This window comes from Nyctereutes procyonoides, unplaced genomic scaffold (assembly GCF_905146905.1).
Source record: "Nyctereutes procyonoides isolate TBG_1078 unplaced genomic scaffold, NYPRO_anot_genome, whole genome shotgun sequence".
Lineage (NCBI taxonomy): Eukaryota > Metazoa > Chordata > Mammalia > Carnivora > Canidae > Nyctereutes > Nyctereutes procyonoides.
The window spans coordinates 35,145,559-35,161,010 of record NW_026575120.1 but is presented as its reverse complement, the minus strand read 5'-3'; the positions used below and the strand labels follow the sequence as shown (position 1 = coordinate 35,161,010).

Genomic DNA, 15,452 nt, shown 5'->3' with positions numbered 1-15,452 from the left:
GTCCTGCTCTGAAATGTCAGGGGCCTTCCAGTCTTATTGCCTGTTGTGAGCAACAATCCTGGGGCAGAGGACTCTGTGGCTGATAATGCAGGATGTGAAGACCTGAAGAATTAGGATGAGAGTGACAGAAGGAAAAGGAATTAGGCCTGAAAGCGTCACAGCTGAGAGGAAGAGAGGCTCTTGGGGAGCTCAGTCCCGGGACATGTAGCAGACAATGACCTGGAAAGAATGATCCAAATCTGAGGAGGAAACAATTGTCCTCAGAGGTAGGAACTGACTGAGCTGGGTGGTGAGGGGAGGAGGTGTTCTGGAAAAGGGCTCAGCCTGTTTGGAGCTGGGACAGGGGCTGAGGTCCAGGGTCTCACTTGGGTGGAAGGAATAGTCAGAGGAAGGTGCCTGTGGGCAGGGGTCATGGCAGCACTGCTGTAGCCCCTGAAACATTCCCCAGGGCCATGTGCCTCCTGAAGGCTGCTTGGAGCAACTGGAGCCGGACCCTCTGGCTTGCATGCAGCTGGGCACAGACTGGAAGAAGGCTGAGCCAGGCCCCAGGCTGTGTGTGTCTGCTCTGGGCACTCAGCACTGCAGCGACCCCTGAGTGCACAGGCTGCATGAGGTTCTGGGATCTCTGTCTGGGGCCCTACAGGAGATGTTGAGCTAGTCTTGGTTGTCCCAGGGCCCCCCTGCTAGACCCAGGATGTTTGAGCACGGGGAGAGGTTGGCTGTGTGGGGCTGTGTCTCTGCTGCCAGCACAGAGATACAAGGCAGAGTCATTGGGCTCCAGGGCGTCCACGTGAAGGTAGAACCTGGAGCTGTCTGGGCACTCAGGTGAGAAGCGACCGGAAGCAGTCTCATTCTCAACAAGTACCTTGTAACTGTAGGCAAACATGAACTTTGGTGGCTTCTGAGCGCTCTGTTGATACCAGTACACAGCATTATGTCCCAAATGTTGTTCACACTTGAGGGTCACTCTCCTCCCTGTCTCTGTTAACAGGTGTTTTGGGATCTGGGTAATTCCAGTGTCCATGGGGACTGTTGAAAGAAAGGGACAAAATCAGACAAAGCCCAGAAAGAAGAGTGTTGCTGTGGCCACAGGGACACTGCTTGAGGTTCCAGGGCAACATCTGGAACCTGAGACTCACCTGCTCCCAGAAGACAGAGAGCCACAGAGCACAGCAGCCTGCAGCCCATGTCAGAGAGGTTGTGGGCATCATCTAACTAGGGTGTCCTGGGGAAGGGGCTGGGCTCTGGTCTCCTGGGCTTTGGTTGGTGATTTGCTTGTGATGTCACTGTCCCTGTCATTTTCACCAGCCCCAGAGGATATTTCTTCTTCCCCTTTCACACCTTTTTTAGATTCTGAGAGAAGGTGAATTCAAATGGCCTGGGCTGAGCTATTCCTCTACCAGTTGCTCTCATGCTATTAGCTGCTGTCCTCATTATACAGACTCTCCATCCCCCCATCATTCCAACAGGCAGATTAAAGGACTCTGCTAAGGGACAGCCTAATTCACTCAAGGCCCTCCTTACTTCCCTGTTCAGTCCTGCAGACTTCACCCAAAACATTGCTTCCCTTAGGGTCTAAGCTTCCTTGATCCCTTCTGTGCATATCAGTGGAGAGGGGAATTGGAGGGCAGTACTTCCTTCTGAGGTCACTGCCCTGCACTCAAGAGGCAGGACTGTACTGCCAGCAAGGACCAGGCACTGGGAAGGGTGGCCGAGGGGACAAGGGATCAGCCAACCCCCACCCCAGTACTGAAGGTATAGTACTTGCCTGTGCTTAGAGCAAACAGGATGGTCAAGGAGAACAACACAAGTTAGCTGTGTAGGACCAAAGGGAATCAATTTGAAAATTATTCTCATTTAGTATCTTTGAGGAATCTGCAACCAATCCCCCCCACCCTAGACCTAAAACTGGAGCCTCAATGCCATGCTTCACTCCACAATCCTTCCATTATTCACTCCCCTGCCCTCCCCTCCCCCTACCTCTGTGTTTTCAAAAGAGCCACATCGCCTCCTTGGGGCCAAGGTCACATATTTCCCGATTGCAGGCTTCTAACCAGCCCCGTGGTAGCAGGTGGATGATGCCTATAGCTCATTCTCCAGAGAGGAAGACAGAGGGAGGGGGCAGGGGTCAGCGGCTCTGTGAGGGGTACAGGATCCCCCGGCCTGTGAAGACGAAAGTGGCTTCTGAAGCAACAAAAAGAGCAATATTGCTGTTCAGCCATATATCTAGGACATTCAGTCTCTACTCATTTTTCTTTTTTTTTCTACTAATTTTTCTAATGGAATAAAGTTTATCGGATTTTAGCGTAGCCCCTAAAACAAAAATGTAAGGGTAGATGGGTTCCAATTCAAGCAAAGGAGTTGGTATTCTCCTCTTGAACAAGTTAGGTAGATAATGGATGCCTGATTCATTACTGGTGGAGATATTTCGTTTTTAGACAAGAACCCAAAATTAATCCTGGAGGAAAGGCTGGCACTGTTATTATTACATTTAGTATGCCGGACGTGACTGTGGCAAAGAGATACAGATTGGCCATTCTACAAGCGTCGAGCTAAAACATGAATAAATATAATTCTACTGTATTGTTTGCCTTCCACCAAGCAAAGCTCCAATGATACAAAAAAAAAAAAAAAACCCAATATATTTAAACTGATATCTTGACCACTAAGTGGAAATTAAAGGCTCAGTTGCCCTGACAAAAATAGTTAACAAACCTTTCCCACTCAAGGGGTAGAAGTGAAAGTCTGAAAAGTGCTTTTAAGCCATGTGGATACGGGATATGCCTATGGACAGAAAATGATGTAAGGACGACCCGAATCACAGGAAGAAACAGTGAAGAGGTACAATGGGAAACAGGTAAGGAAACTGATATAAACTCTGTCTGTATATAATAATGCCAAATGTGGCTTGAAGATCCCAAGAAGGCTTGGATCTGGGGCACAAAATCCCGAAAAGGAACTCTAAGCATGAATGTAAGGAAATCCTCTTTCTTCTTGGCTACTTTCTGATGTTCATGCACATGCACAGCCTGGGAGTCCAAAGCTGAGAGAGCACAGGTTCTACTGGGCTGGGGAGCTGAGCAGAGATTTCAGAAGATGTCGAGCAAGAAGACATCAGCATCCAGATCCAGTTAGGATGAGAGACGTTGGTGAATGTGCTGTGATTCTGCACTGAGACCCCAAAATTCTATGCTGTAGGAATAATGACCACATGCTAGGGCTCCGTACCAGGGAGGGCAACACTGAAATAAAATCTAGCAAATCCTACAGTGAAACTGCCAGATTGAAACCTAATGTTCTTCAGAAGAGCACAGAGAACCCAGAGTATCCCACCTATATTGTCCAAAATGCCCCACAGAAACCCTTTATAATCTTCCCTGAAGAATCTTTTAGACGTCTCCTCATTGACTATTCCATCCGCACACTCTCACTCTTCTGATCTATACTGTACCAGTGCTGCTGTACCAAATTCCAATGTGCTCATGCTACCTGGCTTCAGGTAGGACCCATGACTAGCTACTGCCTTGAGATTCATGTCCAGAGTCCTTTGAAGGTTTATAATATCCTCCATCACCAGTGTATGGCATGAGCGGCAGGAATCTTCAAGATGCCACTGGATCTGAATTGGAAAGTGTGGCCCTGGTCATCCTTCTGGAAAGGAGGGAGTCTGCAGAGCACAAGCCTACCCCTCCTGGGGCTTACCCCCAACACAGTCTTTCTAGTTCACATATTGCCAGAACTTTTATCCTTCTACAAAGAGATTTCTATCCAGCGACTCAGTGATGATCTGAATATTTCTACAATCTTAGGTATTTAATCTTTCTCTCTTTTTCCTCTCTAGGCTTTTGCTCATCGAATATTTTTAGTGAATAGTGTATTCAGTTATACTGTTTATACCATTGGCATCCAAATGTACAGCAGAGATATTCAAGGAATGGCTCCTTCTACCATGCAAGATCTTCAGCACATGGGACAAGGTACTTCCTTTTTCCTGAAATTCTGAGTACTTCAGTAAATTTATTGGAAATCCTGAGAACATCAGTGAATTTATTGCTCTAGCTGATAAATGGATTTCTGTAAGGCTTGTCAGAGCTTAACTGTAGATCTGCCCCATCAGGGATGTTGGCAGCCTGTACTACAGATTGGAAACTCCATTCAGAGATCTCACGAGGGCATTAGGGGTGGTGGTGAATGGAGCTTAGGTTCATGTGAACATATAGTCCCCACAGCTTCCTGGCTGGGCCAGGGGGTTTGTGCACAGGGGTGTAGTGAGTGTGTAGGGCTGTGTCTTGGCTGCTGGCACAGAAATACACAGCAGAGTCACCTGTCTCCAGGGAGTCGACATGAAGGTTTAAATGAGCTTTGTCAGATGTCTTAGGTGAGAAACGACCTGGAACTGATTCATTTAGACTGAGTTCCTGATTAAAGTAGATAAACATGATCTTCAGCAGTTGCTTGAGGTCTTGCTTATACCAGTACATAGCATTATGGCCCAGATTTTGCTCACATTTTAGTAACTTCTTAGATCCCACGTGCGCGATGAGGTATCTTGGAGTCTGGGAAACTGTTGTGTCCAGGGGTGCTGAGAAGGAAAGGAGAAGAATTCAGACCAGTCCCAGATGGCAGGCTCTTGCTGGCCACATGACGAACAGGCCTAGAGACTTAATTTTGCAGCACACCAGCTGGACCAAGGACTCACCTGCTCCCAGGAGGCAGAGGACCATACAGCAGAGGAACCCGGAGCCCATGGTGGAGACAGGCACAGTCTGGTCCTCAGTGGTGAGAAAGAGGCGGCAGTTCTCCACTGCCCTGACAGGTGCGCTGCCTGTGATGTCACAGCCCAGAATGACTTCCCCATGCTGGGCCTCTCCTCTTCCTTCATTTCCTGCCCTTGTGCCTTTCAAGACATGCTAATTTCTCCTCTTTTTCTAAGGAATTTGGAATATCTAGGGATAGTTTGAATGGGACATCTCTTGCCTCAGGAATATATCTCTGCCTCCCTGGGTTTTGGCTGGCACACATCTGGCCACCTCCTCCCTCCTCCTCGTTTTGGCTCCACTCTCAGATGTGGGCAAGTTTCTTTTTTCTGTATCTTCTCATCTTTCTCCACAGTAATACAGGGAGATCCCTCTCAAATCTTGGTTCCACTGAATCTCTGATGTGTGCTCTGCCGCCCCCTGGCTACTCAGTTGTGGACAAAAGAACCACTGTGGGGTCTCCCACAGGCACCAGCTGCAGACAACTAAAATGCATGAAGGAATGTTAGGAGCAAGCTGTGATGAGAAGTCCCCTTGAGGGGGACCATACTGCAACCCCATTCCCTGTGAAGGTGTTCTCCGTCTGAGGGGCAGTTCAATGTAGTGAGCAGGAGGCAGTTAGGCAATGAGCCATTCCTGTGGGACAGGAGCAAACAGTTGGAGAAGTGAATGACAGCAAGAGAGTGGGGGAAAACCTGGGCTGAATGACTTTACTGTCCTTGACCTGTCTACAGGTCACCTTCTTTTGTGGTACCAAATTTACAACTAAATGTTTAGCCTAAGGCATCTCAACCTCAGAGATATTGTAGTATTGTTCTGGATAATTCTGTCTTGTGGGCTCTGCTTAGCAGCATCCATGATCTCTATCCACTACATGCCAGGTGCAATCCCCACCCCCAGCTAGGACAATAAGAGGTCTCTACCATCACCAAATTGCCGCTGTTGACAACCACTGTCCCCTTAATTCATTGTAGCATTCCTCTGCCCCACTCCACCACCTCTTTTAGGGGTTTCAGTAGCACCACGGCTCCTCCTAGTGGTTATCAAGGTACACTTCTCAGATCTCAGTGCCCTCCAGGGCAGAGTCCAGCCCTTCCTAAGCCAAGTTAGAAGGAGCTAGGCATGGGAGCACAAAAACTATGACTTCCACGGGGGAAGCAGGCACACATGCACATGCCCACACCACACCCCATTACACACTCAGTTTAGCAACACTAACTGTCAACTACTTATCAAACTTGTTCAAAAACAGTTGCTTTCCTTTTCTTTTTTTTTTTTTTCTTAATTGAACACAAAACAGGTGCTTGGGACACATTAGTGAGCCAAACAGACACAACCCACATCCTTCCTGGAACTCTAACATGCTTTACCTGTTTTCAGTCAATGAATGCCTGTTTAGTGTTAAAGCACAGGGAAGGCAGTGTTCTCAGGATCATGATGCTTGTATTCTGATAGGAACAAAAAGAAATTCAGATACTACTCTAGGCTTATAAGACATACATTATATGGAAGTTAGAAATACAATCAGTAGTAATACGCTCAAAAAATGCCCTTTATATGACTTCCCAATTCCTCATCGCTAAATCAATTTGTTGAAATAATAACTTCCAAAACTCTATCCAGGTTTGGACTGTATGATGCTAACCAACTGCACCCCTAAATGTTTCCTGGGTTAACGGGGCTTATGCACGCAGTTCCCAAGTACCTATTTCAAAGTCCTTCTCATGGGAAGCTCTACAATGAAAGAAAGAAGGTAAGGTGGGATAAAGAGATCATGCTCCAGTGACAAAGGATATATCTGAGAAACCACTTTTCCCTGAGAGTTACTGCCAACTTATTGTCAGCAGCTAGGAAGGAAGAGAAAACTGAGGTGAGAAGCTTGGAGGATCTCACATGGACTTACTTGTCTGCGTAACATCATTTGTGTTCAGGGACTGCCACCTAGGAGAGAGTTCCAGTGAAGACCCAAGACTTGGGGCTCAAAGTAGGAGCAGGACTGGCTGAAATGAGCACAAAGGAACTTTTTTTTTGGGGGGTGGAGGTGTTTCTGAACTGAATTGTGGTGAGGGTTGAGAAGTGCATGAATATATTTAAGCTCACTGAGTTGTACACTTGAAATGGGAAAATATTATGTTATGCAAATTACACTTCATTAAAGTAAAAACACTCCAGAGATTTTGTTTGGAACCTAAGTGATCACATACTTGGAGCAAAGTGAACAGCCATCAAGAACTCGAAGCTTGCCTTCAATCTACCTCACTTATCAACCAGATTCTGAAGCCTTTCCTCCACCAAGATGCTGCAGTGTAAACAAGAAGGAATCCTCTCTTAAAGAAAAACATTATGCAGAAACTTCCTTCATCTTCTCTCTATAATTTTTCGTATATGATATCTAGCATTCAAACTTATATCATCATTTGCTTGAGGACACTTGATCACATGGCCAATCCAAGAAGGGAAACAGAAGAAACAGACTCAAAATGATTCAGGTGGAGTTTTCAGAAACTGACATGGAAATAACTGTTATTAATATATTCAAAGGAGCGCACGACAAAATGGAGAATTTACAAGACCACTGGAAAACATAGTACATACTTAAGTGGAGATTGTAGAACTGAAATACACAAAACACATATGTAAGAATAATCTGTATGGGTTTCAAAGCAGAACAGATACATTTGAAAAGAATAGGTAAAGTGGATGATAAGTCAGATGGAAATAAATAGGCCAAATTGAGTGCAGAAACCAAAAGAATGGAAAATATGAAAATCATGAATATTAATTGGGCCATCATTATACTTGCTCCTCAATCTAGAACTTTCTAGGGACTCTGAGACGTATACAAAAACTTTAACCAGCAGTTCACATCCTCAATTGATTGAAGATTCTCCCATAGAACATTATTTCCCTGACATTTCTGGGCTATGCATGTCTAAGTTTCAAAAGGCCATTTGAGGTTCTTAACCAAGGCCATAGAGTATATAGGAAGGAAACTAAATACATAGTCCATATTTAGGAGGAGGTTCAATCGATATGGAATGGATCAGTGTCTGCTTGGAGGAGGTGCATGAATTAGTTGTGGGTGGAATCAGTGTGGGGCCAAGATGATAGGAGCGATACAAAAGAAGCACTTGATACAGTCCACCCCTTGCTTTGCTTCAAGTCCAAATACTAAGATCTTCAGGTGGTGACCAGCTGCAATCCCTACAGGCACAGGTTTAGGGCTACAGGTGTGCTTCAAGTACTGTACTCAAGCCATAATTGATGCTTATTATCTCCCTTCATCACCAATTGTGGAATTCTCCACCTTTTTTTTTTTTTTTTTTAGCACTTCAGTGGTCTTATCTGTTTGCTCAATGGAGTGACCCAGACATTCATCTCTGAGGGTTTCAATCCCCTTAGGTTCCTATTTTGTCAAGCCACAATGCTTGCACCTGCAAAAATGTCATTATCAGCTGGGATTTAGGGACCAAAGGATGATTGAATTAGTTTCCTGATATCCAGGTAAACCTTTCCCTTTTCCACTGTGTAGCAGAAACTCATGATAATCACCTAATGATAATCAAGATCAATACCTTTGGGGCAGCCCAGGAGGCTCAGTGGTTTAGTACCACTTTCAGTCCAGGGCCTGATCCTGGAGACCTGGGATAGAGTCCCACGTCAGGCTCCCTGCATGGAGCCTGCTTCTCCCTCTGCCTGTGTCTCTGCCTGTCTATCTCTCTCTCTCTCTCTCTCTCTCTCTCTCTCTCTCTCTCTGTGTGTGTGTGTGTGTGTCTCATGAATAAGTAAATAAAATCTTAAAAAAAAAAGATCAATGCCTCTGTACTTAAGTACTGGATCGCAGCAAGAGGAGCTGCAAATGACCAGGCACAGTCATAGTTCTGGTTCACTGGGATCTTTACCATGTCCTGTGGTGGAAGCATCCATCCATCCTCCTCCTTGTCCTCACAAACTCTTATTTAAGGACCCTAAAAATACAGGAAAATGCAGTTTGAATTTACAACTGGATCAATGGGAGCCTTGAGGAGAAGGATACCCATCCTAACACTAGTCTATGGCTTCTGGAATCATGGATTGTTTCCATAGTGGCATATTTCACTCGTTTGTTCAAATCATAGCACCTCCTAGAGGATATGTCCCTAGTCTACAGGTGTTATATCTGAGCCAGCCCCTTAGCCAAAGTTTTACTAGATCCTTGTTTCATTCTTTAAGGTCAGATGCTTCTGAGAGATGCAGTATGCAAAAAGAAACTGGACCTCATAGTTAGAAACCCATGATTTCATTTCCTTAGCACTAAAATGTGTGTTTTAGTCTGCTATTTGTATAAGAACTAAAATCAGTAAGACAGTCATTCTCTAACACTTGATCGTGGTTCTGGCATGGATGCAATTAAGTGAATATTTCATGTGTCTATGATGATAGGATCTGATCACACTCTTTGCCTTCCTTTTCATTGCTTTAGCTCATCCTGACTGATTATGAGGAAATCCACTCTTTTATTTGAAGACTTCCTTCTACCTTTCTTGCTCCAACGCATCCAAAACACTGGGGTCTTATTCAAAACTGAGACAGTGAATCTGGTTGCCCCATGTCAAGTTCAGGGTGACAGGCTCATTCCTGTTCTCTTCTCTTCTGTTTGGTTCTTGCTGCTGAATTCTGATGCTGCCCTCCCAGCTTTACTTGGTGATTTTCTGGCGGGTCTAGACCTCTGTTGGCCTTGAAGTGGTGTCCCAATATAGGACTCTATCATTACTGTTCCCTTAACTCATTCTTACATAAGTTAATGCATCAGGTACTTTGGAAAAGACCCACTGATAATTCAGGCCTCTGTGTAGACTTGCATGTCCTTCTGAGGATTTATCATTGGAAATCCTCTATACTGTCATGCAAATACCAAAAGCCTTGCTTGGTTATCATTTCTCCATTCTATGAATTAAAATGACTAATTTCTAAGCTACTAACACAATACAAAACAAAATCCAAGATGTAGAAGGAGGTAAAGAGAGAACCTACAACATGTCTTGGTGACTTCCTGGTTATCAGCTCTCCCGTCTTTGGAGCCCACAGTAATTTCCTATAGTATCCATAAAGATTCAGCCAAACATGCGCCCTGGCCAGTCCTGCCAGAAATATCCTACATTGGTAATTTAAATTCATACTTCTGTGTTTTTAGAGACGGCTGAAAAATCAAGTCCAGTCGGAAAGGGATCTGGGAGCTAGAAAGAGGCAGAAGTATGAGGGCTTGTGTGCAGGCTGCAGGTGTCTTGGAAAGGCTGTGGCTACACTGCTGGCCCAGAGGTACATGGCTGAGTCTCCCAGCTCTGTGGCTGGATCTCCACAGTGGACAATGGTGCATCAGGATTTCCAGCTGAGAATCAATCCTTGAATATTTAGGACTTCTCCAAGAGAGTATCCTTGTAGAATAAAATTAGAAACTCCACTTTCTGCCCCAGCATCTGCCTCTACCAATGAAGGTATAAGTGACCAGAGATGGGGTCACACGTCAGGATAACTCTCATCCCCCAATCTGTGACCAGGTGGCTGGGAGTCTGTTTGACTTCAGGTACTACGTGTTCTGTGAGAGGAGAGAGAAGCCAGAGATTGAATAAGGAAATGGTACAGAAGAGCCTTCTGTAAGTACCAAGAAGAGAAATTCCCAAGAATTCACTTGCTTGCAAGAGACTAAAAATTTCCCAACACAAGAGCCAGATATCCATGGCAGAGTCAGGGCAGGAATGAGTCTTCTCCTAGCTCAGGCCTCTGCACCCCATGGATTCCTCCTACACACACTGGGGCGCCCCCTACAGGAGAGAGGAGGGAGCCTCTGTGTCAGTGCAAGCATCTGACTCCCCAGGACACAGGGGTCTGCTCAGCCCATGGTGTCTGCTAACCTGTGCAGGATGGAGGACCATGGCACGGGGCAATGCCAGAAATCATGGGGTTCGGCAAGGACAGCTCCGAGGATGCAGTCCTGCTCTGAAATGTCGGGGGGCCTTCCAGTCTTATTGCCTGTTGTGAGCAACAATCCTGGGGCAGAGGACTCTGTGGCTGATAATGCAGGATGTGAAGACCTGAAGAATTAGGATGAGAGTGACAGAAGGAAAAGGAATTAGGCCTGAAAGCGTCACAGCTGAGAGGAAGAGAGGCTCTTGGGGAGCTCAGTCCCGGGACATGTAGCAGACAATGACCTGGAAAGAATGATCCAAATCTGAGGAGGAAACAATTGTCCTCAGAGGTAGGAACTGACTGAGCTGGGTGGTGAGGGGAGGAGGTGTTCTGGAAAAGGGCTCAGCCTGTTTGGAGCTGGGACAGGGGCTGAGGTCCAGGGTCTCACTGGGGTGGAAGGAATAGTCAGAGGAAGGTGCCTGTGGGCAGGGTTCATGGCAGCACTGCTGTGCCCAGAGTGTAAAGTGGCCCCTGAAACATTCCCCAGGGCCATGTGCCTCCTGGAGGCTGCTTGGAGCAACTGGAGCCGGACCCTCTGGCTTGCATGCAGCTGGGCACAGACTGGAAGAAGGCTGAGCCAGGCCCCAGGCTGTGGGTGTCTGCGCTGGGCACTCAGCACTGCAGCAACCCCTGAGTGCACAGGCTGCATGAGGTTCTGGGATCTCTGTCTGGGGGCCCTACAGGAGATGTTGAGCTAGTCTTGGTTGTCCCAGGGCCCCCCTGCTAGACCCAGGATGTTTGTGCACGGGGAGAGTTTGGCTGTGTGGGGCTGTGTCTCTGCTGCCAGCACAGAGATACAAGGCAGAGTCGTCGGGCTCCAGGGCATCCACGTGAAGGTAGAGCCTGGAGCTGTCTGGGCACTCAGGTGAGAAGCGACCAGAGGCAGCCTCAGTCTCAAGGAGTTTCTTATAACTGTAGGCAAACATGAGCTTCCGTGGGTTTTGAGCGCTCTGCTGATACCAGTACACAGCATCATGTCCCAGATGTTGTTCACACTTGAGGGTCACTCTCCTCCCAGGCCCTGTTACCTACCAGGTGTTTGGGGATCTGGGTAATTCCAGTGTCCATGGGAACTGTTGAAAGAAAGGTCAAAATCAGACAAAACCCAGAAAGAAGATGGTTGATGCAACCAAAGGGACACTGCTTGAGGTCCCAAGGCAACATCTGGAACCTGAGACTCACCTGCTCCCAGTAGACAGAGAGCCACAGAGCACAGCAGCCTGCAGCCCATGTCAGAGAGGTTGTGGGCATCACCTAAGGAGGGTGTTCCGGGGAAGGGGCTGGGCTCTGGTCTCCTGGGCTTTGGTTGGTGATTTGCCTGTGATGTCTCTGTCCCTGTCATTTTCACCAGCCCCAGAGGATATTTCTTCTTCCCTCTTCCATACCTTTTGCAGATTCTAATCGAAGGTGAATTCAAAGTGACTGTGTTGAGCTGTTCGTCTACCAGTTGCTCTTATGCTATTAGCTGCTGTCCTGATTACAGGACCCCGTCTCCATTCCCCATCCTTCGAAGATCCACATCAAAGGACACTGTTCAAGGGAGAGACCTTTATTCTTTAATCAGCCTCCTTTCTTCCCTTTCAGTTGTGCAGTCATTATCTAAAAGGTTGTTTCCCTCAGGGTCTAAGCTCCATGGAGCTATTTTGCCCATATCCGTGGAGTGGGGAATTGGAAGGGAGTGCTTCCATTTGGGGCCCGTGCCCTCCATTCAAAAAACTTGAGTGTGCTGCCATCCCGGAGCCAGGCACTGAGAAGGGTGGCTGAGGGGACAAGGGATCAGCCAACCTCGATCCCAGTGCTGAGGGTAAAGTGCTTGGCTGGGCTTAGACCAAACAGGATTTTCAAGGGGAGCAATACAAGTCATCTGCGTGGGACCAAACGGAAACAATATGAAAATGATTTTTATTTAGTATATTTGATGAATCTGCAACCTATGCTCCCACTTGACCTAAGGATGGAGCCCCTAATGCCCAGCTTTCCTCCTCAGTTCTTCCACTATTAGCTCCCATTCCCTCCCATCACCCCCACCTCAGTTTTCAAAGGAGCCACATCGCCTCCTTGTGACCAAGGCACCATATTTCCCAGATTGCAGCCCTATGGTAGCAATTTAGAGGATGCCTGTTCTCATTCACCGGAGGGAAGGACAGGTGGGGATTGGTGGGGGTCAGTGGCTCCATGAAGAGTATGAGATGTGCGCAGCTCCGGATAGGAGAGAAGCATCTAAATTAACAACAACAACAACAACAACAAAAAGTCAGCAATATTGCCATTCATGCATATACCTAGGACAATCGGTCTCTATTCATTTTTTCTAATGTAATAAAGTTTATCAGGATTTCAATGTAGCCCCTGAAACAAAAAAAAAGGGAGGGTATACCGGTTGGAATTTAAACAAAGCGGTTGGTTTCTCCTCCTGACCACGTAAGGTATATAATGAACCCCCAAATCACTAAGGCTGGAGATATTCAGTTCTTACACAGGATCCTAAAAGTAACCCTAGTGGAAAAGCTGGGATTATGCCTATTATGCTGGACACCATGTAGCAAAGAGACACTTTCTGGCCCTTCCACAAAGAAAGAGCAGAAACTTGAGTAAATAAAATTTTATTGTATTGTTTGGCTCCCGAAAAGCAAAATTCCAACAATTGCAATATATATATATATATATATATATTATATATATATGTATATAATATATAAACTGATATCTTGAACAAGAAGAGGAAGTGAAGGCTCAGTTGCACTGAGAATAATACTGAACATAAGCCTTTCCCAAGGCAAGGGGTAGAGGTGGAAGGCTGAAAGGTGAGTTTGAGTTATCTGAATTAGGGACGTGCCCGTGGAAGGAAAATGTAAGGTCAACCTGAATCACAGGAAGAAACAGCGAAGAGGTACAATGGGAAACAGGTAAGGAAATTGATATAAACAATGTCTGTATATAATAATGATAAATGTTGCCTAAAGTGCCAAAGAAGGCTTGGATTTAAGGCACAGGGTCCTGAAAAGGAACTCTAAAAATGATTGTAAGGAAATCCTCTTTCTTCTTGGCTACATCCTGATGTTCACGCACAGCCTGGGAGTCCAAAGCTGAGAGAGGACAGGTTCTACTAGGCGGAGGAGCTGAGCAGAGATTTCAGAAGACGCGCAGCTGGAAGCCACTGGCATTCAGACCCAGGTAGGTTGAGAGAATGTGCTGTGACTCCACACTGAGACCCGAAAAATGCCATGCACTAGTAATAATGACCACATGCCATGGCTCCCTAACGGGGAGGGAAGCACTGAAATAGAGTCTAGCAAATCCTACAATAAAACTGCGAGATTGAGCCTAATGTTCTTCAAAGAAGAACAAAGACTCCAGGTGTCACTTGTATATTGTCCACAAGCCCCCCAGCAACCTTTTATCATCTATCCTGAAGAATATTTTAGACGCCTCCTCATCGATTATTCCATCCCCCACTCTCACTCTTCTGATCCATACTGTACCACCGTTGTATCAAAAACCAATGTGCTGATGTTACCGGGCTTCGGGTAGGACCCATGACTAGCTACTGCCTTGAGATTCGTGTCCAGAGTCTTTTGAAAGTCTGTAATAACCTCCATCACCTGGGTACTGCATGAGCGGCAGGAATCTTCAAGATGCCACTGGATCTGAATTGGAAAGAGTGGCCCTGGTCATCCTTCTGGAAAGGAGGGAGTCTGCAGAGCACAAGCCTACCCCTCCTGGTGCTTATACCCAACACAGTCTTTCTAGTTCACCTGTTGCCAGAACTTTCATGCTTCTCCAGGAATATTTTACTCAGCAAACTCAGTGATGATCTGAATTTCCTTACATTCTTAGATAGTTTCATCATTACCTCGTTTCCTCCCTAGGATTTTGCTCATCAACTATTTTTAGTGAATTGCGTGTATTCGGTCACAATGCTTGTACCATTGGCACCCAAATGTACAGCAGAGAAATTCAAGGAATGGCTCCTTCCACCATGTAAGATCTTCAGCACATGGGACAAAGTCCTTTCTTGTTTCTGAAATCCTGAGTACTTCAGTGAATTTATTGCTCCAGCTGATAATTGGAATTCTGGACACTTGTGTGACAATAATGGTAGAACTGTCCAATCAGGCATATGAGCAGCCTGTACTGCAGACTGGAAATTCCAATACGGGATCTCCTGGGGGGTGAATGGAGCCTCAGGATCAGGTGAACATGTAGCCCCACAGCTTCCTGGCTGGGCCAGGGGGTTTGTGCACAGGGAGGTAGTGACTTTGCAGGGCTGTGTCTTGACTGCTGGCACAGAAATACACAGCAGAGTCACCTGTCTCCAGGGAGTCGACATGAAGGTTTAAATGAGCTTTGTCAGATGTCTTAGGTGAGAAACGACCTGGAACTGATTCATTTACATTGAGTTCCTGATTAATGTAGATAAACATGATCTTCAGCAGTTGCTTGAGGTCTTGCTTATACCAGTACATAGTATCATGGCCCAGATTTTGCTCACATTTTAGTGACTTCTTAGATCCCACGTGCGCGATGAGGTATCTTGGAGTCTGGGAAACTGTTGTGTCCAGGGGTGCTGAGAAGGAAAGGAGAAGAATTCAGACCAGTCCCACATGGCAGGCTCTTGCTGGCCACATGACGAACAGGCCTAGAGACTTAATTTTGCAGCACACCAGCTGGACCAAGGACTCACCTGCTCCCAGGAGGCAGAGGACCATACAGCAGAGGAACCCGGAGCCCATGGTGGAGACAGGCACA

The 15,452-nt window shown here is 46.4% G+C and overlaps 2 pseudogenes and 2 gene segments (V, D, J or C); all 4 read right to left on the bottom strand.

Moving 5' to 3' along the window:
• Positions 1 to 637: 637 nt before the first annotated feature.
• On the bottom strand, positions 638 to 3,571 carry LOC129515748 (T cell receptor beta variable 4-3-like; annotated as a pseudogene).
• Positions 3,572 to 4,175: 604 nt separating this feature from the next.
• LOC129515747 (T cell receptor beta variable 3-1-like) lies at positions 4,176 to 4,787 on the bottom strand. The segment is given in 2 exon segments: positions 4,176 to 4,582; positions 4,700 to 4,787. Coding segments are annotated over 2 exon segments (456 nt in total).
• Positions 4,788 to 11,380: 6,593 nt separating this feature from the next.
• Positions 11,381 to 14,553, bottom strand: LOC129515746 (uncharacterized; annotated as a pseudogene).
• Positions 14,554 to 14,893: 340 nt separating this feature from the next.
• LOC129515745 (T cell receptor beta variable 3-1-like) lies at positions 14,894 to 15,452 on the bottom strand. The segment is given in 2 exon segments: positions 14,894 to 15,270; positions 15,388 to 15,452. Coding segments are annotated over 2 exon segments (426 nt in total).